Source organism: Ochotona princeps, chromosome 19, assembly GCF_030435755.1.
Source record: "Ochotona princeps isolate mOchPri1 chromosome 19, mOchPri1.hap1, whole genome shotgun sequence".
NCBI classification, from domain to species: Eukaryota; Metazoa; Chordata; class Mammalia; order Lagomorpha; family Ochotonidae; genus Ochotona; species Ochotona princeps.
In genome coordinates this window covers 45503602-45531601 of record NC_080850.1, presented here as the reverse complement: position 1 = coordinate 45531601, position 28000 = coordinate 45503602, and the positions used below count along the sequence as shown (strand labels likewise).

At 38.8% G+C, this 28000-nt stretch overlaps 1 protein-coding gene across 3 annotated transcripts in view; it reads left to right on the top strand.

The window, feature by feature from the left end:
* Positions 1-28000, top strand: part of DMXL1 (Dmx like 1) — a 109117-nt gene that overhangs the window by 47777 nt on the left and 33340 nt on the right. For 2 of the 3 annotated variants that reach the window (XM_058677850.1, XM_058677851.1), the window contains exons 18-28: positions 2086-3774; positions 5500-5607; positions 8126-8295; positions 8759-8856; positions 9781-9946; positions 11695-11956; positions 14107-15185; positions 15603-15794; positions 16687-16763; positions 19659-19786; positions 20280-20528. In XM_058677850.1, the coding sequence (XP_058533833.1) occupies positions 2086-3774; positions 5500-5607; positions 8126-8295; positions 8759-8856; positions 9781-9946; positions 11695-11956; positions 14107-15185; positions 15603-15794; positions 16687-16763; positions 19659-19786; positions 20280-20528 (4218 nt within the window). Of the gene's footprint in view, positions 1-2085; positions 3775-5499; positions 5608-8125; positions 8296-8758; positions 8857-9780; positions 9947-11694; positions 11957-14106; positions 15186-15602; positions 15795-16686; positions 16764-19658; positions 19787-20279; positions 20529-20849; positions 21491-28000 lie in introns of those variants that run through there. The other variant, XM_012927331.3, reaches the window with a different exon arrangement.

Below are 28000 nucleotides of genomic sequence, written 5' to 3'. Positions count from 1 at the left end.
TGGGCCATCTTCGAGTGCTTTTCCCAGGCCATTAGTTTGGCTCTGGGTAGGAAGTGGGGGCAGATGGGATATAAATTGGTGACCATATGAAAAGTTGATGTAGTAGGTGGCAACTTTACCAACTAAGATACCACACTGGCTCCAAAGTTTCATTTCTAAGAGAAACGTTCTGGGCTTTTGAGATGCCAAAGTGAGTTCCTGAAACAGATTTTAACTAAATTTATCTTATTTGCTAAGTGTTTTTTAAAAAGCACTCCTATTTTTTTTTTTTAAGATTTTTTTATTTTCATTTGAAAGGTGTATTTTACAAAGGGAGAAAGAGAAACAGAGAGAGCGGTCTTGTACCCCCTGATTCACTACCCTGGCCACAAAGGCTGGAGCCGAGCCAATCTGAAGCTGGGAGCCATCACTAGGCTGATATTGCCTTGAATGATTTTTAGTTTCACATGTTTTCAATTGTCTAATCTCTTCTATTCACAGGCGATAGTAACAATGTTATTACTAAAACACTTACTTTCTTTTTTGTATTTTCCAATAAAAAAGAAATCAGTGCAGCAGAAGTTGCTAAAACTTAACCTTTCTTCACTAGCCAGGATGTTAGGATCCTCACTGCTAAACTCAAGCTTCACAAGTACAGCAAATACGAAGAAAAGGAAGATAACGTCTTAAGACAACTCTCTTGGAAAAGGCCTTTAGAAAAAGAGGGGATTATTGTTTTTGTTCTTTTGGTTTGGCAAAAAAAAAGTTGCATATGGTGAAAGCTTTTTGTAGTCCTAGGAGTTTTCAAACAGAAACTGTTGGAAAGTAAAACGCCTTTGTTTTCTGTTTGACTCAAAGAAACTAATGGATAACACGAATTGTATCTTTTTGTACTATTACTATATTTCTTAAGGACTTTTTAAGAATTTCTTATTGTAGTTATGGTGAAATATACTTCCACAATATCGTTCATGTGCTATGTGCATAGAATTGTGCATAGTTTATTTAAAATGTCTTGACTTTCTGGCTGGAACATAGCCATATTTATTTTTTGCTACATGTAGATATTTCTCTCCAATGGTGGCTGAGTTGAATCCTGCACAGTGATTTACCTAGCTGACAGTGCTTAATCTGACGCTGTACGAAACAGTTGCCAGACCCCTATTTTAGAAAGACAATAATCGTAATTCCTTAAGTTGAAGTACGTGTTACATTCCTTTTAGCAAACGACTCAGCCTCAATTCTGTCAAATACACTTTGATCAGGAGGGGCCCTGTGACATGACTGTTTACTAGTTAAGTAACCATGAGCCATTCACATTTGTATTGAGGAAAATGAAAGAAAAGGAGCCAATGAATGCTGAATAATCCTGGAAAATGTGCTGAAACCTTTAGAATGGAAGTTAAAACGATGGATAAGCATGGCACGTTATAAGGTGAATGCTACATTGAGAGTCAGCACTGGAATTAAGGCTTTTATTTGTGTTTTTTTTAAGATTTATTTATTTTTTATTACCAAGTCAGATATACAGAGAGGAAGAGAGACAGAGAGGAAGATGTTCTATCTGATGATTCACGCCCCGAGTGACCACAACAGCTGGAGCTATGCCGATCCTAAGCCAGAAGCCAGGAACTTCCTCCAGGTCTCCCACACGGGTGCAGGGTCCCAAGGCTTTGGGCCGTCCTCCACTGCTTTCCCAGGCCACAAGCAGGGAGCTGGATGGGAAGTGGAGCTGCAGGGATTAGAACCGGCGCCCATATGGGATCCCAGGGCGTTCAAGGCGAGGACTTTAGCCACTAGGCCATGCCGAATTAAGACTTTTTAATTGTGCCATAATCTAGGGTTTTGTTGTTGTTGTTGTTTTGTTTTTGGCATAAGATAGGTTTTGATCAAAGTCCTTACTTAAAAACTTCAGGAATTGAAATATATTTTCTAGATTCTGATGTTATTTTCTTGTCTATATATTTAATTTTATATAATTGACTTTATTGAAGCTTCATCAGCTGTTATGTCTTAGCAGTAGTAAATACAAAAGAATCAAAAACTGTACAAAGCTAGAATGTTAACCAAAGTTGGAATTTTGTTAATGTATTGTTTTTGTTTTAGGACATCTGAGTTCTTCTTCCATATATCCTGCATGCAGTGCTCCTTACTTACTGGCAACTTCATGCTCAGATGAGAAAGTACGATTCTGGAGGTGTAGAGTGACACGCGGAGAATCTGCCACATCGAGGGATGGAGAAGCAGATGTTGTGTACATTTGGGAAGAGTGGCCATTGCTCATTGAAGATGGACTTCAGAACAACAGTAGTGTAACCGTGCCTGGTAGGCCTGTAGAAGTCAGCTGTGCACACACAAGTCGCTTAGCCGTAGCTTACAAGCAGCATGCATCTGGTAGTAGGTCCTCTGAGGAGTTTGTGATGCATGTAAGTATTTTTGAATGTGAGTCTACAGGAGGTTCATGTTGGGTCCTCGAACAGACAATTCATTTAGATGAATTAAGCACCGTGTTGGATTCTGGCATTAGTGTTGATAGTAATTTAGTGGCCTATAATAAACAAGAGGCATATTTTTTTAGTAAAGAAAGTATCTCGTTAAACACAAAGCATTTAGTTCACTTAGATTGGATGTCTAGAGAAGATGGCTCTCATATCCTGACGGTAGGAATTGGATCCAAGCTTTTTATGTATGGACCCTTGGCTGGCAAGGTCCAGGAACAGACTGGTAAGGAAAGCCTGGCATTTCCTCTCTGGGAGAGTACTAAAGTTGTAGTTCCATCTAAATTTGTACTGTTACGCAGTGTGGACTTGGTTTCCTCTGTAGAGGGCTCCCCTCCGTTTCCTGTTTCTTTATCCTGGGTGCGGGATGGCATCCTTGTGGTAGGAATGGATTGTGAAATGCACGTGTATTCCCAGTGGCAACCATCTTCTAAACAAGAACCTGTTGTGGCAGATTCGTTCAGTGGGAGCACTCCTTCCATAACAAGTTTAATGAGACAGAGTAACTCGTCCAGTTCTGGGTTACATCCTCCAAAGAGAATTCTGACTCGATCCATGACCAGTCTGGCACAGAAGATCTGTGGGAAGAGAACTGCGTTAGATCCTTCAGTGGACATGGAAGATTCAGGTCTTTTTGAAGCAGCTCATGTTCTTTCCCCAACTTTACCTCAGTATCATCCTCTGCAGCTTTTGGAACTCATGGATCTTGGCAAAGTTCGGAGAGCAAAGGCCATTTTGTCGCACCTTGTCAAGTGTATTGCTGGGGAGGTTGTGGCTGTGAATGATGAGGCAGAGTCCAGTCACGAGCGTCGCCTGAGGTCTCTCACCATCAGTGCCAGCGGAAGCACCAGCAGAGACCCCCAGGCGTTCAACAAGGCTGAGAACACAGACTACACAGAGATCGAGTCCGTCCCTCCGCTTCCTCTGTATGCCTTACTTGCGGCAGATGACGATAGCTGCCACTCGTCTTTGGATAAGGCTAGTGATGAGAACACGTTAAATAAGGCAAAGCAGTTGTCCAAAGAAAGCTATGATGAGCTTTTTCAGACTTCGAGTCTGATGACAGATGCTCATGTTTTAGAGACCGATGAAGAAAAGAATAAGCCCAAAGTTATTGACCTTTCACAGTACAGTCCAAATTACTTTGGTCCTGAGCATGCTCAAGTCCTTTCCGGCCACTTACTTCATTCCAGTTTACCAGGACTCAGTCGGATGGAGCAGATGTCCTTGATGGCCTTAGCAGATACCATTGCCACCACCAGTACTGATATTGGAGAGAGCAGAGACAGAAGCCAAGGTAAAACTAACTTCCATACAACAGTACAAGAGAAAATAATCCTAAATAGTGTTAAATATAAATGTTGCCCAGAATGATTGTTTTGATATCTTGTCACTGCTTTCACTACAGTTCCAACTTATGTGCAGTTTGTCCCATAAATTGCAGTACCGTTAGGAAGGGCATGGAGTCAGATTATGCCAGTCTTCTAAGTAATCTAATAGGATCATTTTGTGTTTAGCAATAGTTAGAAGATTCTTACAAAATGGTTGCTTGTAGAAACCTGAAAATAATAGGTGGTTTTGTTCTTCCCTTGCATGATATAATACATTATTAATAATAATGGTTTGGTTTTTAATATAATAGGAATTTAAAAAATAACTAGCATAATTTTATACTCCTACCTAGAATAACAAATACAAGTATACTGCAATTAGGTCTTATTCTTACCCATACAGCATTACAAACAACTAAAACAAAGCAAAAACCTCTCAGTTAAGAACAAATTTGTGTGGACAATTCCAGTCAAATCTGAAGGTCAAAATTAGAAAGTTGACCAGATATTGGTCAGTAGTACAGAGCCGTTTAAGTTTAAGAAGAAACTGTGGAATAAATTTTAGATAGTAAGAAAAGTTTAAATTTAAGGGAAAAATTGGTCATGACTCTTGACACTTTTACTCTAATAAGTGCTACTAGTAAATGTTACTTTTTGCTGTAAATATGCTAAAGGCATTTCATATTTTTAGTCATTTAAAGTGAAAATAAGAGGCCAGTTCCGTGACACAGCAGGTTGAGCTTATGATGCTGGCATTTCAGATGGGCATAAATCCGAGCCCTGGCTGATCCACTTTTGATCCCTGCTCCCTGCTGATGTTCCTGGGAAAGCAGTGGAAGAAGGCCCTGATCCTTGGGACCCTGCCATTACCTTGGAGAGCCAGAAGAAACTCCAGGCTCCTGGCTTTGAACTGGCCCAACCCTTCCGTTGCAGCCATTTGGGGAATGAAGCAGTGGATCGAAGATCTTTCTGTCTCTTTAAGGCAGAGAGAGGAAATTCTCTGGTTCACTTTCCCAGACGGCTACAATAGCCAGAGGTAAGCCCATTGACAGCCAGGAGCTTCTTCCAGGTCTCCCACATAGACGCAGGGTCCCAAGTCATTGTGCCATCCTCTACTGCTTTCCCAGGCCACAAACAAGGAGCTGGATAGGAATCGGCACAGCTGGAACTCGAACCAGTGCCTGTACTGGATACTGGTGCTTGGAGTTGGAGGATTAACCAATTGAGCCCACCGAAATAAACAAATCCTTGTAAGAATTAAATAAAATGAAAATCCGTTTTCTCCCTCTATAACTGTTTCCTCCATAGAAGTAACAGATTATTGGAAAGGATGGATGATTAGAATCATTATGGAAAATATAACTGAAATATATATCATTGGCAAATTGTAAGTTAAACTTCAGTCAGATCTTAATTTAAGTAAGAGTCACAGCAGAGAAACTCAGATTGTAAAGAAAATTATGGACCCTGAGTCAGTTTGCTCTCTCTATACCACATTTTTTTCTGTAATAGAAAATTGTGTAGAAAAGAGAAATATTAGAAAACATTTTCAGCTGATAACCTTTGTATTTTCCTATATTCAGTCTGTGACAGAGGCAGATGTTTGAATTTTTAGTGTTAGGTTTACTTACTAATTTTTTTTTTTTTTTGCACATGGAAATAAGCACATGTTTTATTTTTTCTGGCTGTAGGTGGGGAAACTCTTGATGAATGTGGGTTAAAGTTTCTGCTGGCTGTTCGACTTCATACATTTCTTATGACTTCCCTTCCGGCGTATCGAGCCCAGCTTGTTCATCAAGGTAACTTCCACATGTATCTGTTAAAGGAAAGGAAGGAAACAGAAAAAGAGACTTTTAAAATTGTTTTTGCCAGAGCAAAGTAATGGTGGCATATTTGACACATTCTATTTATTTTGAAAATGTTTATTTTCTCTTTATTCTTGCCTAAGACACTGGAATTTTGAATAGTAAATAAAAATAATCCATTAAGAAATGGAAATTGGGGAATTGAGCATTATGTATTGTACTTTTAAGAAACATGGATTTATAAAAAAAAAAAAGAAACATGGATTTATTTATTTGTTCATTCATTCACTCTAAAGATAGGGCAAGAGAGAGAGGGAGAACCGAGATGGTATGTCTACTGGTTCATTCCCAGATGCCCACATCAGCTGAGGACTGGCAAAATCATAGACGGGAAGCAGGAGCTCCATCCTCCTATAGCAGTGGCCCAAGTACTTAGGTGGTCATCCAGTGCTTTCCCTATTGTGTGTTCTTGGAACCTTTGTTGAAAACCAGTTTGATGTAAATGTACAGATTTATTTCTTTATTTTCTATTCGATTCTGTTGTTTATATCTGTTTTTGTGTCAGTGTTGTGTTGTTTTAATTAATATAGATTTGTCGTGTATATTGATATAATTCTATAGGCTCTGAGATTTTCCTTATTCCTTCCCCCAGTTCCCCCCTCTCCAGCCCACAGTATAGTGCACTGCTTCATTAATAATCAGAAGTCCATCATACTGCTATTTAAGTGTGTCCTGATATTGTGGGTATGGACAGTGGCAGACAGTCCAGCTTCCTGTTGTCAAAGACCCATTGAGTGGTTTCATTGGGAGTCCATCTTTCATTTAGAAGTAGAAATGATACTGCATTGTATTTTCATATCTGGATATGATGGTCTCTATTACACAGTTGCTATACATTCTCTTAAATGAAATGTCACAAAAATCAACAACAGAAAGAAAGTTTAAAAATTTACAGTGCCATGAAGTTAAATAATATGCTACTGAATGACCAGTGTGTCTCTGAAGAAATGAAAAATGAAAAAAGAAATAAAAAAAATCTTCTTGGAGAAAATAATGCTCCTGTATGACCTATGAGTCAGTGAAGAGTTTAATAAGAGAAAAGAAACTATTTTGAAGAAATGAAAATAAATTAAAAAATATTAAAACCCATGAAATGCAGCAAAAACAGTATTGAAAGGCCTATTGATCTCGTATTTTTTAAAAAGATTTATTTATTTTTATTGTAAAGTCAGATAGACAGAGAGCAGTAGAGACAGAGAGGAAGATCTTCCGTCCGATGATTCACTCCCCAAGCGGCCGCAATGGCTAGAGCTGAGCCAGGAGCCAGGAGCTTCCTCCAGGTCTCCCACGCGGGTGCAGGGTCCCAATGCTCTGGGCAGTCCTCGACTGCTTTCTCAGGCCACAAGCAGGGAGCTGGATAGGAAGTGGAGCTGCGGGGATTAGAACCGGCGCCCATATGGGATCCCGGCACATGCAAGGGAGCACCTTAACCATTGCACTATCGCGCTGGGCCCTGATCTTGTATTTTGCATGAAGATTGCCTTATATCAGAGACAGCATATAATATTTGTCCTTCTGGGATTGACTTCCTCATTGAGCTGCTGCCTGGGCACATTACATCCCATGTCAGTGCCAGTCTGAAGCTCCAGTCCTCTGCTTCTGATGCAGCTTTGCTGGTCAGGCACGCAGGGAGGTGATGTGTGATGGCTTGAGAGCTTGTGTTGAGGTCAGCCACACATCAGTCCTGGACTCTCAGCCTCACCTTGCTCAACCCTGCCTTCTCTCCATTCGGGCAATGAACAAGCAGGTGGGCTTCTCGCTCATGCGATCTAGGCATGCAAAAAAACATTTTTTTTTAAGTGTATAAATCTTGTGGTGGACTCTTTCTTTTTTTCCATTTTTTTAATTGTCCATTCAGCCATTCTGTTATTTTATTGGAGAATTTAAGCCATGAGGGTACTTTATTTAAGTTTGAGGATACTTTAAAATGTTTTTGGAAAATGGAAAAAAAGTGAAGTCTGTTCATATGAAATGTCTTCAAAAGTTCATAAAAAATGTGTATTACCAAAAAACTATTCGTGATCTCAAAATATTTCAATATAAAATGACTGATTTCTACTTTCTACAAACTTTTTGGATTATGCTCATACTTACTGATGAGCAGTTACCACTGCTATATGGAATTTGTTTTCTGAGTGTTTTGTGGTGATAGGCTTTGAGGCTATTGTATTTATCTTTTGAGCATGTACTACAGATTTTATTTCTTGTCACCTGGAACCTTACATAAAACATCTTACAGTTGTAATAAAGTATGTGTTCATTGTAGTGATGGAGTTCTTTGGAGAAGCATAACAGTACAATAACCCATACTTCCAGCAATCTTAAACACTTAAGCATTCCTGTGACTCTGATATAATGCTTGCACATTTTGGATGCACATGGAAACATATTTCTGATCTTCTTTGCATAATCATGCTTTTAATTCTTTTAAAAATGTTTTGACATTTCCCAGGCCTGTCCACTAGTCACTTTGCTTGGGCGTTTCACTCAGTAGCGGGAGAAGAACTGTTGAATATGCTGCCTGTGATGCAGAAAGATGATCCCGCCTGGTCCGAGCTGAGAGCTATGGGTGTGGGCTGGTGGGTCCGGGATACCCGCGTCTTACGGAGATGCATAGAAAAAGTAAGTGTTTTTATTTGGTGTAAAAAACCGAATGTGTTTTGGTGTGTTTCTTTAAATGGTATCCCATATCTCCTCTGCTATTGCTTCCTTTTTGTTGCTGAAGCAGCAGAAGACTTCGGAAATAGTGTGTATTTTAAAATATGTTCACGTAGTCCTTTCAGATGTTTATTTTAATGCCTAAGTTTCTAGTTAAAACATGTCTGCTTAGTAGGGCGTTAACTTTCACAGAAGAGCGCGGGTGTGCTTCAAAAACTAAAAAAGTGCTGACGAGTTTATAATGAAAGCAGTAGTGGTCCTCTGTGAAGATCCCTGTGGAAAATGCTTTGGTCACTTGGAGTATGTTCATATACATCACATAAAGGAACATCTCAGTATTGCATTTGAAGTATTTCAGCTTGTATATGAAAGAAGATGTTCACTTACAAACTTGCTGAAATTTTAACCCGCTGTTTTCTAATTTCAGGTAGCCAAAGCAGCCTTTTTTAGGAAGAATGATCCTTTAGATGCTGCAATTTTTTATCTTGCAATGAAGAAGAAAGCTGTGATTTGGGGATTATATAGGTAGGTAAGAAAACAGTGCTTCAAAGCAGAAAGTTTTCCTTAAGAAGTGAATGTGTGCAGTCAGGTTTGTTCTTGTTGATGTTGGTTCGTGTAATTTCATACTTTGGCTCTAAGGGCAGATTTATTTCACAGGAAAAAAAGTCCAGGTGTATTCCATAGTGAAAGAAAACTAAGGAAACACTTGAGTGTTCTAAAATCAATGCGCAGAAACATGTTCTTTATGATTTCAGCTACTTCTCATGCCACTTTGGTAGAGCAGATGTGACTAGTGCAGAAATGTGTGCTTGGCTTGGGAAGCGGTCAGTTCTTGAGAGCTCATGATCCTGGGCCAGGCTGGCCCTGCAGGCTGTCTCCTTCCTTGGCTTCAGACCTCGTGCCTGGGGAGAATGCACTCACACAGTGTCTTTCTCACATTCTGCTTCGCCACGATAGATCAGGACAACTCATGGAAGTAGTTATCATTTGCTTTGGGTTCAGTTCTAGGTGGTCTGAGTGAACAGCGACCTTGAAACGAAAATGGTCTTCCTAAATAATTGTCCTGAGACTGGATATTTCAGGGTTGTTTTAAAATCGGGACAGATTTCTTAAATTTTCATCCCTTCACTAATGAAAGGGAATTAAGGGTATTGATGCAGTATAGATGGTTCTGTAACATGGAAGTTGATTATGTATTTTTCGTTATTTTAAAAGTATTATTTTGCAGTGATTCATTGCAGTATTTGCACTTTGAAGAAACATTGTCAGTGATTTTCTGAGACTGAAAAGTAAATTTTAGTACTCTTGTGTGTTAGGGAAAATAAGCAGATGTACAGGCTTTTATAAATTAGTGTTTTTGTTGACTCTTAATTTTCAAGTCTTAGCTTCACAGCACTGGTTCTGCTGTGGAAGCATTGTGTTCACATGTGTTCATGCCTTCCTTTGCAGGTCCCAGAAGGACGCCAAAATGACACAGTTTTTTGGACACAATTTTGAGGATGAGAGGTGGCGTAAAGCAGCTTTAAAAAATGCTTTTTCTTTGCTAGGCAAACAGCGATTTGAACATTCTGCGGCATTTTTTCTTTTAGCAGGTTGCCTCAAAGATGCAATTGAGGTAAGGACTGAAACTTTTAAAAATTAGCATCCATTTGCATTCTGTACAGAACCTCAATTTTCACTTTTTAATTTTAGCTCTTGGGGAAATAGTAGAAGGCTAAGTACTACCTGAAGTGGTGATATTTGAGAGTTTGTCAGTTGACTTGAGTGATATTTTCCCAGACTTAGGGTTTACAAGGTTGTACCGATGGGTGGAGAGGTAGCTGATCTAACTATTTGGACTGTCCATCAAGGCTGGTTTTGTGATGCGGTGGGTAAAATTGGTACCTGCGGTGCTGACATGCCCAGTCAGGGTTTTGGCTAGAGTGCCAGATTCTCTGATTCTCACCCAGCTCCATGCTAATGCGCCTGGGACAGCAGCAGCACATGGTCCATGTGCTTGTCGCCTGCCACTCCCGTGGGAGATCTGAATGGAGTCTGTCCTGCTGGTTCTGGCCTGGCCTGGCCCAGCCCTGGCCATTGTGGAAGATCTGTCTCCCATCTTTCCTACTCTCTCTGTCATTCTGCCTTTTAAGTAAATAAGTAACTAAATAAATATTAGGAAGAAAAAAATCCTCATGAACATCTAAAAAATTAAAAGGTTACTTTTAATTTTGTATTTCCATCAGTCAGATGATGAACTTCATAGCACTGACTCATTATTTCTCAATAAAACTTTAGACATTGTAAGCATTTTGGATCACAGTATATTGCTTACCCTAAATTTCCCTTTTGTTTGTAGTTTCATAGAACTCTTTGTTTTTAAAAGATTTATTTAAAAGTTGGGATTATTGGTAGGTTAAAAAAAAAAGAGTTGGAGAGAGAGAGAAGCGTTCATTTGCTGTTTCTATCCCCACGTAACCACAACAGTCAGATCCAGCCCATGTCAAAACCAAGAGCTAGGAGGTCTGTCCAGGCATCGCGTGAGTGGCAGGAGCCCAAACACTTGGGCTGTTTTTCACAGGTTTTTCTCAGGCCATTACCAGGGAGCAGGATCAGAAGTAGATCAGCCAGTGATTGGTACTGTGGCGTAATAGGTAAAGCCATTGTCTGTGGCATCAGCATGGGTGCCGTGAGGCCTGGCTTCTCCACTTCCAGTCTAGCTCTCTGCTTGTTTGCCTGGGAAAGCGGCAGAAATGGCCCAAATACTTGGGGCCTTTTACCTACATGGATGAGCCAAAAGTTCCTAGCTCCTTCTTTGGACTGGTACAGCTCTGGCCTTGTGACCGTTTGGAGAATGAATCAGCAGTCGGTAGATCTCAGGATCTTTCTCTCTCTTTCCCTTTCTCCTTCTGTTTCTGTCTTAGTAAGTCTACCTTTCAAATGAATAAATAAATTAAAAAGAGTAAAGAAAAGTAAAAGCAGCAGAGCAGCCAGGACACAGACCGGTGCCTATATGGGATGCTGCTGTCAGAGGCTGCAGCAACTTTACCCACTGCACCACAGGCAGCCACCGTTCAAGTATTTTAAATCATGTGTTTTGGAACTGAGAAACACTACAATGTGCCACGTGACTGAAGAGTACAGGTTTCTGATTAACATAATACGAGAGTTTCCTGAAAGCTTTTGGATTGTAAAGTATTTACAAAAATCACAAGGTTACAAATTTTTGACCACAAATTTAACCAAAATCTTAATCCATTTTCTATAAAATTTTAGGAGTACCCTCATATGGAACTTGTATTATGTAATATTTTCTTATTAGATAATTTTTTTTTGCAAATATGTATTTAGTGTTAACATAAAATCTTGTCTACCTTTTTCTAGGTATGTCTTGAGAAACTGAATGACATTCAGTTGGCTCTTGTGATAGCAAGACTCTATGAGTCTGAGTTTGACACATCTTCAACATACAAAACTATTTTACGTAAAAAGGTTTTAGGGATTGGTTCCTCTGCCAGTGAACTCAGTTCAGTAAACATGAATATACATTGTGATCCTTTTCTTCGAAGTATGGCTTGTTGGATTTTGGAAGATTATAGTGGTGCTCTTGAAACGTTAATAAAGCAACCTATCAGAGAGGATGATGGTAAGCTGCAATTGTAAAACTCTGTGATTAAGCAGTTTTTACAGTTCTGTTGGTGGTTATGGAAAGTGTTGAATTCATTGACTTACTGACTCGCTGACTCAGTTGGGGGCCATAAGAGTATGTATAGGTTTTTCTTTATTGTTTTGGGGAATATACACTTTAAAAAAAAATAGAATTTTTTTTCTTTTAACTTGAGAGCCAGAGTTGCAGAGAGAGAGAGAGAGAGAGAGAGAGAATCTTCGTTTGCTGGTCCCCAACCCAAATGGCCACAAAGCCAGAAGCTAGGAGCTTCTTCTGGGCCTCCCAACTAGGTAGGACCCAAGGCCTTTGCCCATCTCCTGCTGCTTTCCTGGGCCATAAGCAGGGAGCAACCAGGGCTACAACTGGCACCCAGAGGGGATGGTGCAGGCAGGGGATTAGCTGGCTGCATCAGCAAACCAGCCCCAAAAGATAAATTCTTTGAAAACCAAGAACCTGGATCTTCTATTTTTGTGGTTTACTGAACATAAGATATTATCAACATTTGAATTGAATCTTTTGAGAATTTTCCAAAGGAAGCAGGGTTTTCATTTTAGAAATCATTTGAATTTAGTGTACTTGTAAATCGGTTTTATAATTCTTCTAGTAAAATGTATTCATTATCTTCATGAATATGATTGGAAAATCTTAAGCCATAATTTTGAATGATTTGTTCATTGGTAGATTTTTAAAATTTACATAAAGTGAACAAATTTCACATATTTCATCATACAGATTTAGGAGCATATCAGCACTTGCCACCCTTTCTGTGAATTTTTATGAAATGATGGAATTTGATTTTTAAATATTTTTTTCCAAAAATTGAATAGAAGTATAACAGGTAGCTAGTAGAGTAGATCTCATCATAATGCTAATAAGAAAATCTTCTCGGTGACCGTTTCTGTGTGACATCGTTAAATCAGGAAATACCTTGTGCCTTACCTTCTAAGTTTTTGAGGTAGCCATGTGAACTGGCATGTTCAAACTGGCCTCTGCAAGGAAAGGTACAAAATAAAGCCCCTTTTCTGCCCTTTTCCTGTACCATATGTAGTCTTGTTAAAAAATGTGTATTTTGATTTGGTGGTGTTATGTTGTCACATACTTTTGGAACCAGTTAAGCGTGTATGCTTGTAGAAGAAAAGCATGTGAAGGCATAGTGGCTTAGACTAAGATGATGAGTGTGGAGGCAGAAGGAAGTGACTGGAGTTGAGATCTCGTTTTAAATTGGCTAGACCAAGCTGAGTGGTTCTGGGTTGTGAGGAAATTAAGAGTCAAAGATAACTCCTTGTTTTTAGCTTGACCAGCAGGTGAATGATTGGCAATGTGTCATGATACAGTGAATAAAGCCATTTCCTGCAATCCTGGATTCTAGTCCCTGATGTTCTACTTCAGGTCATTACCTCCCAGCTCATAGCTAATGGCCTAAGAAAAGTAGTGAAAGATGGCCCAAGTGCTAGGATTAAGCTCCTGGCTACTGTGTAGGTTAGCACTGGCCATTGTGGCCATCTGGAGAGTAAAGCAATGAAAGATCTCTCTTTCTCTCTTTCTCTCCTTCCCCTCCCCCATCTCTGTCTTCTCTGTTACTTGGTAATTAATGAATTAATTTTGAGAAAAGGAAGGTTTCTGACAAGGTGACCTTGGAGCAAGAACTGGTTTAAGTGGGTTAATCTGGATAGCTGTCCAGAAAGAGTGGTTTTGGCCAAGGGCACGCTAGCAAAAAAGACCTTGAGACAATAAGTAAATGTTAAGTCAAAACACATTGAATGTGATATAGGTCTTTTACATAGGAATTTAAATGTTCATGGCGAAACTGGAGTTGGAGTTGGCACTTAATATTAGCTTACACATACAACTTAACGCGATACGATGGTGTCACTTCCACGTGCAGTAATTAAAGCACTGAACTGTAGGACACTTGCATGTGAGGGCAGGGCAGATAAGGGCTGGCAGGCTAACCCTTATTTTCCTATTGGTACAACACTTTGTTTACAAATGTGTTCTTTTCAGTTCAGTATATTAATAAGGATATGTGTAAAAAATCAGGAGGATTAATGTACAGTGTCTTAGTAGAAAATGACTACAATACAAATAGAAATCTCATTTTTTGGCTCATAGAATTAACTCTCTTTTAGATCAAGTCATGACCTCGGCCTGTAATCCTGCAGTTTTTAATTTCTACAATTTCCTGAGAACACATCCTCTTTTGCTGAGACGTCATTTTGGGTCATCAGATACATTTTCCACACACATGAGTTTAACGGGGAAAAGTGGACTGGCAGGAACAATTAATTTGAGTGAAAGAAGATTGTTTTTTACTACTGCAAGTGCTCATTTAAAAGCTGGCTGTCCCATGTTGGCTTTGGAAGTATTATCAAAGATGCCCAAAGTCATCAAGAAGGCAAAGCCATTTTGCAGAGCACCTAGTTTTCTGGATACTAGTAAAGAATCTTCTCCCTTAAAATTATTTGCAAGAGAAGAGAAGTCTTCAGCTGTTGATTGGTCAGAGTCATTGACAAATGGGTTTGGATCATCTTCAGAGTGTTCCTCGGAGAAGCAGTCAAACTCAACTCTTTCGTTTGACTGGAGCCAACCAAGTGTCGTGTTTCAGGAGGACTCTTTAGAGTTAAAATGGGACAGTGATAATGATGAAGAAAATGAGGATCTCCCCATTTCTATGAAAGAAATAAAACCTTTACAGAGAAAGGTAGATAAAAAATCAGAGGAAACGAGTTACACAGACTCTTTCAGCACAGTAGATGAAAATGATATCTTGAATCCATCAGAAGATATAATTGCAGTTCAGTTAAAATTCAGAGCATGTTTAAAGATACTCACCGTAGAACTTCGAACCTTATCTACTGGGTATGAAATAGATGGTGGGAAACTGCGTTACCAGCTGTACCATTGGCTGGAAAAAGAAGTGATAGCTCTCCAGAGGACGTGTGACTTCTGCCCGGATGCTGAAGAGCCACAGTCTACGGTCAGCAAACATGGAGGGGAATTTGGAGTAAATGAGGATACTGAAGATTTGCCTCACCAAACGAAAGTGAAACAACTAAGAGAGAATTGTCAGGAAAAAAGACAGTGGCTCTTGAAGTACCAGTCTCTCTTGCGGATGTTTCTCAGTTACTGTGTGCTTCATGGATCCCATGGTGGGGGCCTTGCCTCAGTAAGAATGGAATTGATTCTTCTTTTACAAGAATCTCAGCAGGTGTGTAAGTAACATGCTACTCAAAAACTACCTGACCAGGAGGTGATTTTTGAGTTCTACAGCTTCTTTCTTCATTACTCTCGCTTTAGGAAATGCACCCTTTGTTCGATGTTTCTTGTTAGGAATTTGTACAGTTGCCTGTGTGCTGCTGTGTGAAGGTAGTTCAGAATCAGGTCTTACGATCTGTGCAATGTTCTCCAGTGTGAGGTGACAGGCTTCCCACAGAGGTTACAGACTGTCATCTTAAAACATGACTGTTGTAATGCAGACTTCCTTGGCTTATTTCTAAGTTTTTACAGTGCATTTGCGTTTGGATTGTCATTTTTTTGGAGTTTTTCTGAGAGAATTCTCTAAGTTAAAGTATTAGTTTGATGTTGTGAATAGCTCATTGACTTTATTTCCCTCTTTGTTTTTAAGGAAACTTTAGAGCCGCTGTTTGCTAGCCCCTTGTCTGAGCAAACCTCAGTGCCTCTCCTCTTTGCTTGTACAGCCAGTGCCAAAACAGTAGTTGCCAATCCATTGTTACACCTCAGTAATCTAACACACGATATCCTGCATGCCATAATAAGCTTTGAGTCACCACCCCATCCTGATCTCCAAAGCGACAAAGTAAGTATGCCTCGTTCCAAGCTTTTAATTCACCTGTACACTGTGATAAAACTAAAAGAGAACTTTGTCGTGTTTCTGCTGATTCTGGTTACAAACAAGGCTTCTCTTCCTTATTTTAATACCCTAAATGGGATACTTGAAGTTTGAAAACTTAGCTTGCTAGGTGTTTAGTCTTATATAACCACTTTATTAGAATAAGAATTACAGGTAACTCACTCAGAAGACAAAGGTAGAATGCTAGTTGGTTTTTAAGATGGAAGCTTAGTGTTTTAGTATGACAGTACAAACAAATCGGTAGTTTGCCTTGGTTCATATTTAGGCAGTGTAGAGTTTACAGACCGTGTAAGACACTTTGTCCCTGTCCTTTCTTGCAGATCATGTCATAGTAGATTATAAATCAGTTTCATCAGAATTCCTTGTAGTGTTTGTTAGAAATTTGGATTCACTTGAAGCTTAGTGAATTAGTCGGTAAGCCTGAATCACAGGATTATGTATTTTCTTTTTGTTTGAAGATGTATTTACTTGCAAGGTAGAGCTGTGGGACAGGGGAGGATCTTCAATCCACCGATTTGTTCCCCAAATGGCTGAAATGGCTCCATCTGGGTTAGGCAGAAGCCAGGAGCTGGGAGCTTCATCTTGATCTTCCATGTGGGCGGCAGGTGTCTGGGTGCTTGGACCATCTGCTGCTGCTTTTTCAGACACGTTGGCAGGGAGTGGATTGGAAGTGGAGCAGGCAGGACTCAAACCAGCACCTGTGCTGGTGCTGCAGGCAGTGGCTTTCCTGGCTGTGCCGCAGCGTGAGCCACTGGTGCTTCAGAAGTGCTGATTATATTTTGTTTTGAAACAGTTTATACTTAAAATCTGTTCAAGTGTGTTTGCCTTCCTTTTCCAGGTGTATGTGATGCACACGTTAGCAGCTTCACTTTCTGCTTGTATTTACCAGTGCCTTTGTGGAAGTCATAACTACAGGTAAATATGTTTTTCTGAAACTTAAGAGTGCTTGCAATTTCCATTAAGATTTCATGTTTTATTGTTTTTTTTTCTTTAGAATGATACATAGTAGTCTACTTTCAATAATGCAAAAAGACAATGAATCAAGTCTTGTACTTTTTTTTTCATCTTTGAAATTTCAGTTTATACCTTTATGAAAAATGAATCCCGAGTAAACCCTTGCCCACTTAATTTAACAACCCATTACTCATTACTGCCCTAGGCAAACATTTTGGTGGCTACTGAGATTTTTAGCATTAATAAGATAAATTGTCTGCTTTAAAAAATGAACATGAGAGCTCGTAAGTTATAGATTACATTTGTCGACAACGCAAGAGAGTATTTAAATGATAGCATCTGTAACGCGCTAGACACCAAAGAGCCTCGGGAACACAGACGAGAAAGGCCACCTTGGAATGGAGAGAACTCTGAAGAATTGGTGTTTGTGATTTTCTATCTGTGATGTACTTCTAGACTGTTTTTTAAGTATTTAAAATAATCAGACATAATTTCCAAATATTGTTTCGTCTGTCTTCTGTTTCCTTTTCTGTTAACACAAGTATTGAACTTTAGAATTCATCATTTTATTTATTTATTTATTTGTTTATTTATTTATTTATTGTTTGCACTTCTTTTGTCTTTGTTTCATTTCCAGAGAAATCTTAGTTACATTTTCGAGACATTGACTCGTAGTCAGCACTGCCTTGTCTCTTATTTAGCCAGATTGTGTTTAGAAATTCTATTTTTTTTTTCAATTTTAAGAGCACTTATTTATTTTTAAACTTTTTTTTAAAAAAGATTTATTTATTTTTATTTTTATTGCAAAGTCAGATGTACAGAAAGGAGGAGAAAAAGAGAGGAAGATCTTCTATCCGATGATTCAGTCCCCAAGCAGCCATAATGAGCAGAGCTGAGTGAATTCGAAGCCAGGAGCCTAGATCCTATTCCGAGTGTTCCATGTGGGTGCAGGGTCCCAAGGCTGTGGGCCATCTTTGACTACATTCCCAGGCCACAAGCAGGGAGCTAGATGGAGAGCGGGTCTGCCAGAATTAGAACTGGTGCCCATATGGGATCCTGGCACATGCGAGGCAAGGACTAGGATACTGTGCCAGGCCCTATAACCTACTTTTATTTTTGAGATTTTAAAGCTTTGAGCGTTAGGTTATTTTCTTACTGTTCTGGCAATTCTGCTTCCTTTGGTGAAATCTTAATGGCACAGCCTTTCTTGGTGTTGATTTTTGATTTTCAGTTTATCTTCTACGTTGGAATTCTCCGTAAGTAGCATCACTTGTCACTCTGATTATGTGTACATTCCAAAAGTAACTTGAGCTTAATTTTTTTATTATATTTTTGACAATCTTTACATAGTTAATTAGGGTAAAAAGGTTCAAGGGCTACAGTAAAGTGGGTAAGACTATTATTTGAGCTTAATTTTTGACCTTACTCTTTTAACAGTTCATCCTTCTTGTTTTTAAGTGAGACTTTATTTCCAGCTTTTTGTTTGTTTCCTATCATTCTGTAGGTTTATGACACAAGAGGGAAACTTTGTGTTGCTGCTTTCCTGTCTTGTCCTGGGAAGTAAAGCAAGAGAAACTGCTCATGAATGCATGAAAATATTAGTGACCAATGAGGTTAGCCAGTTAGAGCAGATTTAAACCAATAAATTTCTACATAGTAGATTATATTCATTTGCTTAATGTATCATATAGGAATATCTTAAGAATTTCACAAAATATTTATACCATCTTGTCATCATTATTTTGTAGTTTATATCTCACTACAAGTTATTTGATTCTGTGTTTACTTGATCTTAGCTTGAAGTATCATTTACTAGGGAAAGCTCATACTGAATTTTAAAATTTCATTGAAATACTCTTTCTATTTTGCCTTCATAGCACATGCATAGCTTCATTTTTAAGCACAATATGCTATAAATTTCATGAGGACAGTTTTTCATTATATACCTAGTTATGTGCTTGATGTAGAGTATGCTGACCATCGAAATAAAATTGAGGCGCCAGTGGGACAGCCTAGTGGCTAAGGTCCTTCCCTCGCAAGTGCCAGGGTTCCATATGGGCATGGGTTCATATCCCAGCAGCTCCATTTCCCATCCAGCTCCCTGCCTGTGGCCTGAGAAAGCAGTCGAGGACGGCCCAAAGCCTTGGGACCCTGCACCCACGTGGGAGACCTGGAAGAAGCTCCTGGCTCCTGGCTCCTGGCTCCGGATCAACTCAGCTGTAGCCATTGTGGTCACTTGAGTGAACCAGCAGACAGATGATCTTTCTGTATCTCTTTCACTCTGTGTATCTGCCTTTCCAGTAAAATAATAATAATAGTAATAATAGTAATAATAATGTAAATCTTTTTAAAAAATCGAATGGTAGGCATTCAAGGATAGTGCACTGATTTGAAATGCCCTCGTCCCATTTCAGAGTACATGTGCTCAGTGCCTACCTCTGGTTTCTGGCTTCTGCTGCTTGCTGGTGTAGACCAGTAGCGTTGGTGGCTCCACTGTCTAGGATCTGTGTCTCTTTCTCTCTCTGCATCTCAAATAAATAATAAAAATGTAAATAAATGGATTCTAAATGTGTTTCAGTCAAGCAATTTTGTTACAAAGCCTAGTATGTAAGCCTGCTAGGTGTTTTTATCCAGTGACTTAGAGTTCTCATTCTCTTGGTCCTTTAGTAAATTAGTATTAAAACCCTTTATGTGGTTTGGTTTAGAATATGTGTTTGCTTTAGTACTGCAGTCGACTCTGCAGTATGCTACATTTAATGTAATGACAGTAATCAGGAAAGCTTGTATTTAGCTTGGGAATATTAATAAATGAAATTCATCAGGTTTAAGTAGTGTGTTTTTTTTTTCCTCCTTTAGTTCATTCCATACTAATCAGTTTACTGGGATGGTATACCAGGGAATACTGCTTCCTCATCGGCATTCTTTGAAAACAGGAAGCTTGGATGAAGCTATAACTCCCAATACATCACCAGCTCAGTGGCCAGGTATAAGCAATTTTTTGGTATTACTGAAAATCATAGATGAGTGAAAATCACATTCAATTTGGTTTTGCTGTGTGATAATCATTGTTCAGTGTAACTGGAATTGATTCCAGTTCATCACCATTCGATTACAAGTTATATATTCATTTATAACATTAGTACCCCCAGATAATTACACTACAGTAACCCAGACTTTTTATGTCATTTAATAAAGAATTCTGCTAGTCATAAATAGAAAAGTGTTGATGTCATTCGTTTTATCTGTGAAATCTTGCCATATTGTGTATTGTCAGTATTTCTTTAAAATTGAAAAAAAATTACTGAAAAATTGTGCATTAATTGTAATACTTCAGTCATCTACGAACTTAGGGAGAAAGTGTTTAATTCTGATACAATGTAGTTTTCTCCAAAATCAAAATAACTCTAAAACTTAGAAAGCAAGTAGTTAACTTTCAGCAACTGATGTCAGTGCAGCTGTGTTGCCTTTCGGTTCCAGGAATCACTTGTTTGGTTCGGCTTCTGAATTCTTCCGGTGAGGAAGCCCAGTCAGGGCTTACGGTCTTACTCTGTGAGATTCTCACCGCCGTGTATCTGAGTCTCTTCATCCACGGCCTGGCCACTCACGCCAGTAATGAACTGTTTCGCATCGTGGCCCATCCTCTAAATGAGAAAATGTGGTCCGCTGTGTTTGGTGGTGGTGCACACGTTCCTGACAAAGAGCCGACAGACTCACAAGCTTTACCTGGTGAGTTTCTCATCTTTTCCTTGATTTTATTAAGGTTTCAGGTATATTATTTGCCAAACGTCAAATGTAATTACATTTTAGTTTAGTCACAGTAGTAAGTTTTTGTTGCAGATCATTTTTTAAAGGCAAGGTCAAATAATTTTTTGGTAAAAATACAGATTGTGTTCTGTTTTCAGTTTATAAGGCATTCTTGTGCTAGTGACTAGAATTAGCTAATGTAATTTTATTAGATCTTACACTGATTTTTTTTTTGGTAGAAGTACACTGTAATACTGGTTTTTCTCTGTCCCAAACACAGACTCTCTCTTCTTTCTTTGGCAGGAAGACACTTTGCTATGCCTAGTCCTCACCAGGTAGTGGTATTCTCCATGGAACGTGTGGGCTTTTCCAAAGCTCTTTCAGCCATCAGTTCTCATAGCCCTCCCAGTCTTGCAGGCAAGATCCTAGCTTTAGAAACAGGCTTTTACCATTCAGCTTGCATTGTGTGGTTTTGGAGGGTTTGGGGTCACGTGGGCCGGTTTTAGTTTGTTTGCTATTTGAATAGAATTGACAATTTCCCTTTAGTCAAGCTGATTTTTTTTAATTTAAAACTGATTAGCACTTTAAAAAGCCATTATATTTTGCTGCTTTTAAATTCTTTGTTTCTAAGCATCTTCTATACATTGCATTTTAATATTTCTAAGTATAAAGAAATAAAACAGTACTAGTGCTGCTTGTAGTAAGTCATCTGGTATGGAAAAACATGCAGATGAGGCTGCTGTATGGTTTGCATCCTGGCAGTTTTGGATTTCTAAGTGTTCGTAATACTAGAAAAGTAAATATTTTAAATAACTTTAGCTCTTCTCTGGTTTGAACACAGTAGTGATTTTATGTACCAATTAAAACAGCAAACTTTCTTGACCTGAAAAGAATTTTCATGGCACCATCCCTTTTGTGTTTTCATGATTAGCCCAAGCATGATTATCTCAGTTTTCCAATTCTGGGTATTACTAAAGTAGATGTAGGAATTCACGTGTAGTACCTGAAAACCTGTTTGTCTATACTTATTTTGGAACAGAAATTTTAAAATATTTTTCAAAAAACGAACATTCTACACATAAGAAGGACTCTAGCATGATTGCTTATCTCTTTATGAATTTGAAGGCATTTCCCTCCTGCCATTTGTGTTTCATATAGATGTGATTTTAGGTTTGGATTTCTTTGTGTTTAGAGGCAAGGCAGTGGGAGAGGGTGGGTGGGCATATGAAAGGAAAAGGAAAAATTGAATTTGGCTTCATTATTTTGGGAAGAAATTATTGCCAAGATTTATGTTCTGAATGATAAATAATATTTTTTAGATGAAGATATTATTATTAAGAAAGTTTAAGAAGTTACCCTATTAAAACATTGAAGTTATTAACAGTAGTGTTATACTTCCCCAAAGTAGCTTCCACAAAGCCATAACCGTGAAAGATTATATAACAAAAATCCAGTGGCCTACCTACCACTTTTTCCTTCTGTTACGTAAGACTCTTACTTTCTAATTCAAGTCACTTTCCTCTTCCTGTGGTCCCTGCCCTGCTACCTAGTGGGCGTGACCTAAAGCTTACCTCCCTGTGGCCTGAGACACACCTCCCAGGCCTATACAAGGAGTGTGACCTCCAACTTGGCTAGAAGGTCAAGGGGAAACAGGTGGAATGTGACCTCTGCCATGATGGGGGGTTCTGCTGGAAGATGCCCCCCGCCTTCTTGCTGCACCTTTGTAACTCTGGAATCTGTCCTGAATAAATGGGCATTCCTCAGCAGCTTGTCTCTGATGGTTCTTACAGCCAGAGATCATTGTCCTCTCACCCTCGGTGACCTCAGGGCCAGATGGCAGGGCCTGAAGCCCGAGATCTTCCAACAAGAAATCAACTGGCACACACTCAGTCCTTGAATGTTTCAGAGATGCAGTTAGGGAAAGTCAGTTTGTAATTTTGGGCAAAGCTCAATCTTTCTCTCTGAAGGCTTTATATATGATTTAGCCCTTCCAGACCCTAGTGTCTTCCAACTTCAGTTCTTCCCTTGTTGCACAACAGTAGACATAGACAATATGTAAACCAATTCTTGTGACTGGGCTCTCATGAAACGTTATTTACAAAAATAGTTCATAATTGGGCCCGGCGGCGTGGCCTAGCAGCTAAAGTCCTCGCCTTGAAAGCCCCAGGATCCCATGTGGGCACCGGTTCTAATCCCGGCAGCTCTACTTCCCATCCAGCTCCCTGCTTGTGGCCTGGGAAGGCAGTCGAGGACGGCCCAATGCTTTGGGACACTGCACCCGTGTGGGAGACCCAGAAGAGGTTCCGAGTTCCCTGCTTTGAATCAGCACGCATCGGCCCGTTGTGGCTCACTTGGGGAGTGAATCATTGGATGGAGGATCTTCCTCTCTGTCTCTCCTCCTCTGTGTATATCTGGCTGTAATAAAAAATGAATAAATCTTAAAAAAAAAATAGTTCATAATTTACTCGCTGTCGAAGTGGAAGCAGTATGTCACTGCTCCTTTTGGGATAGAATATTTGCCTTCCCTGTAAAAGAAATTCTGGTTTTGAAGAAGACTACAGTTACTCTTTTTGAATCTAGACATCAAATTGAATCTTCCTCTAGTATTTGTCCTGACAACACAGCAGTACTTGTAAAATAAAGGGAGTTGGAAGTGGTGGGGCACAGCATGGCGGCATAGCGGCATCCGTGTGGCCCGTTGGTGTCTGGCTGTTCTGCTTCTGCTCCAGCTCCCAGCCAATGGCCTGGGAGGGAAGCAGAGGATGACCCAACTCCTTGGAGCCTGCACCTACGACGGAGACCCAGAAGACGCTCCTGCTCCCAGATTCCCGCCTACCCAGCTCTGGCTGTGGTGCTCTTTGGGGAGTGTACCAGCAGATGGAAGATCAGTCTCTCTCTCATCTCCAAGTAAAAATAAATTAATTTTGAAAAATCAGTTACTTTTGAAATAAAATAACATGAAATAATATAACAGTATAAAATAACAAATGGCACCGGAAGGATAGTTTAAAATCTTCCTCACTATGACCCTTAACTCCTTGAGCTGCTATAAATTACTAAATATGCAAGTAAATGTTAGAGCCTTTACTGAAACAGCATGCTATCATGCTTGACACTCATCTTCCTGTCACTCTTTGCTCACTGACCCTGCTCACTGGTTTTTCTCTGTGGTTCCTGTCCATCGTTTTAAATTTATTTGTTTTTGTCTTTTCCTCCTCACTAACTTTCAGTTTGAAATTCAAATTTATTATATACCAAGTGCATCTTTATTATTAAAATAGTATTTTAACGCTCATGAAATTCTTTTCTTTTTACTGTGCTTTTCTTTGTTTTATTTTTCCTTGAGTTTAGAAAGAGATTTAACTTCCTGTGAAATTTTCAGTGGATTACACTTTTGATATCTGAATTCAGGAAAAAATTTCAAAATATAAGGAAAATACGGGATCATAACTCATCATTATGTATTAAGTAAATACTTGGTAAATTAATTTTGGCTCCGTTTCTAAAAATCATTTGATGAACCTTAATGTTGTTAATGTGAAATGTGTAGAATGACTAAATTCTGTCTGAGGACTATCCAGACATCTTTTTTTTAAAGATTTACTTTATTTTTATTGGAAGATCATATATACAGAGAGGAAGATCTTCCGTCCAATGATTCACTCCCCAAGTGGCTGCAGTGGCCAGAGCTGAGCTGATCCGGAGCCAGGAGCCAAGAGCCACTTCTAGGTCTCCTGAGAGGTGCAGGGGCTCAAGGCTCTGGGCCGTCTTCTAGTGCTTTTCCAGGCCACAGTCAGGGAGCTCGATGGGAAGCGGGGTCACCAGCACCAGCACCTGCATCCAAATGGGATCCTGGTGCATGCAAGGCAAGGACTCTAGCCACCACACTACCATGCCGGGCACTTATCCAAACATCTTCTTAAAAAATGATAAAATACTTTCTAATCATTCATAAATTCCCAGTTAGAACTCTTTCTGATGAGCACATATATGTAAAGTCTACGTTCATCCGTGTCTAGCCATTCAGATTTTAAAATGTATATAGAAAAAACCCATCATATAAATCATTTTGCAAGTGCCATCATAAACTATATCCTACCATTTCGTGAGACCCAAATAAACACAAGTAAAATGACTTAAAGTTATCTCCAACTATGACTCCCAACCTCTTGAATTAGGACATGGTAGCAACAGTTGCAACTGCAACAAAAATCGCAAATATGTTGTTTGTCAGTTGGCAATACAGGAGGAATACAGTCATTAAATACTGAAGGAATACATTAAATAATGTATTAATATGTGTATTAATATATAATTATCACATGAGTTAGGACATTAATATTCATTAATGTGTATTAATAATAATGAAGGGGTTCATTAAATAATGAATTGAATAATGAGGAATACAGTCAGTAAATAATGAAGCCAAGCGCGTGCTGGCTGCAAAGCTAATCTAGTTTAAAAAGAAACTGGGAGAGTTGGACATTAATAGTGAGGGCAGTGGGGATGATCAGAACGGCCTGTGAAGCAGGTCTGCTGAAACAGAAACAGGGCAAGGATCGCATTGTGACCTTCCCTTTCAGGAATGTTCTGAGATCTCAGTGTGAAGCAGCGTTGGGTTGTTGGGAAGGCACACCGCCTGCAGGGGCGCATGAGGAGCTGCAGGTGTGGGCGAGGAGCTGCAGGTGTGGGCGAGCAGCCCTGCCAGGTGGCTTCCTGCAGAAGGTCCTCAGGTCCCTTAAATGCTAGTCAGGAGATGTTGCTGACTGGGTAAACTAATTGTTGCAGATCTTTATTAAAGTTGAGCTAGATCTAATCAAAATTACCATCTAAAACATTTTTAGCTTTAAAATTAAGATTCTCTCAACAACTCTATTCTGAAAGATACTTGAATTTGTTTGGAACTCTGAGAATTTGCAAGATGTGATTTATTATTCTGTATAAAACCTGACTTTAATTTTCTTTACACAGATAGTCTCATGAACTGAATTATATTTTTCTCCGCATTTGTTATCTATTTAATCGTTTGTCTTAGTGACATATTACTTAAATATATTTAACCTTGGTAATTGGAGACAATGAGGTGATTTTTATTAGACAATGTGGAAGATCAGAATATTTAAAAATTTTTTAAATCTTAATTTACCTAGTAATATAATTTTTTATCTTACTTAGTTTTGTGAGTCCTACCATATAAAAATGAAGATTTTTGATTTCCTGATTAAGCAAAACTATAATGCAGGTGTGTGTGCATGAATTTTCTTATGAATCAGCCGAGTAATATCAGTTTCTAAAAGATTACTCTTCTGGTGACATTTAGAAATCCATGCTTTTGCTTTTAACTATGTATTTTAAGACAAAATAAAGTACTTTAAAGAATTTTTATTGTTGTGATAATATTTTCAATCATAAGAATTTTGCATTTTCTGTATTAATTTACAGTAATGATTTTTATGTCTCCTAATTGAGGCATTAAATATAAAATGAATCTTATTTGTGATAAGCATGTCATTTCTTTATTATGAGACTGTTAGTAATACTCTGGATATTTTAAAGTATATGTTGGGCATTTTATTATTTAAGTATAGATTAGGAAATTAGATATTTTGCTTTTCCTGTAAACTTGTATAAAAATAAGTTTCTTTTTAACTGTGTAGTGATTATCACATCATTGCTATTATTTCTTTAGCAAAATAGCAAAAATTCTTTACCAGAAAAGGTAAGAGTTGAGCCTTTTTAAAATGGATAACAAAGCCAGTGATTTAGAATGAGTGAATATGCCAAAGATTTCTAATAGGTTATATATTATAGAACTTTTCCCTAGAAGGGAATGCTTTGTTGTCACATAATATACATTTTAAAGTTTAAAAAGCCTTTTTTAGGTAAATAAATGTGGATGAGAAATGCTCATATACTGGAGTAGGGAAAACATAGAAACAAAAAAATTTTTTTAAAAGCCTTCCAAGAAATGCACATGTGTAAATCTTTACATATAATTTCCTTTTCATCTCACTGCTGCAGTGTGATGACAGGAAGAAAGCTTTGCCAGGAATGAAGCTTCTCTGTCTGACCTGGACTGCCAGGCTGTGTTATCCTAGCTGAGGCTTGGCGTGTGTCTGTCTCCGGCACTGTTCTCTAATACTTATGGCAGTCCAACATCCTGCAGCAGAAAGACGCGAGTTTATTCCACCCATTCCAACAGTTTTTATTATGGCAAAGAAATGTTAACATTTACCATGTTAACTGTTTCTACGTGTGCAGTTCCATAGTGTTAATTAAATTTACAGTGTTGTGTAACATATCTCCAAAACTTCTTTATCTTGGAAAACTGGAATGCATTGTTTCATGGAATAGTCTTCCCCCATTCTGTGATAGCTGCTATTCTGCTTCCCCCCGCCCCAGAAATTTGACTAATTAATATACTTCCTATAAGTGGAATTATGTAGTATTTGTCTTGTGACTGTTATTTTACTTAACATAATGTCTCTAAGGTTCATCTTTATCACAGTAAAATAAAGCCTTTTTAATATTGTTCATATGAACTCCATTCAAGTCTTCAATAAATAGGTTTGAGTTTGAACTGAAATCTAGACAGAGCCCTGTTGTGCTGTTCAGTGGATTCAACAGTGACTCACGCTCTTGGGCAGGAATGTCTAGATTGCTGATTTGTAACTCCATCCTCAAAACGTGGTTGTACAAACCCCCAGTGCCTGTGTATTTGTGCGCACTATTGTTCCAGATAGCAAACACGATTTTCTTCCACTTCCACTCTCCTTCCCCAGTTCCTCTCCACCTGCCCTGTGGTTGTTCCCTTCTCTTTACATCCCCTGTTCTCAACCCCTTCATATCTTCTCCCCCTTTCTTACTGACTAGTAAATCAAGTATAAACTACAATATATTCTTTCCTTATTCCAGCAAAATGATCACGAACTGCCTTACTCTGTAGTTTGATAGCAAGTCATTACATCAGTTCATTGTTGTGACTCTTTATGGAGCATGTGCAAAGTCGTGTGTGAGATAATTAATCATCCTAGAAGGATCTGGAGGGTCAAACTGTGTTTGTGAAAACAGATAGCATCTTGTCAGATTTCTTTCTTTGTCGTTGCGGCTCTTTTTTTTCTGGATTAAGAAATACCTTCAATCAATTGCTTCTTTAACCTTTTCCTTTTTGGACAATCTGAATTTTACTTGTAAAAATCACATTTCACGTATTACTGTGAGGTTTTGATTCATAGGTAATTGGTGTCCACATGTATTTGCACTTCTCACCCTTTTTACCAAAAGTACCCTGCGGAGAAAACAAAGTGAATTCATACCTCTTAGAGACTAAAAGATGAGACTCCATTGACTTACTGAAAGCAAGAAATAAGTTTAAAACCTTGTTCTGAGTTTACATGAGATTCACCCTCTCCTTATGTATGATTCTTTCAACATTAAGCATTTTCTTCCATCAG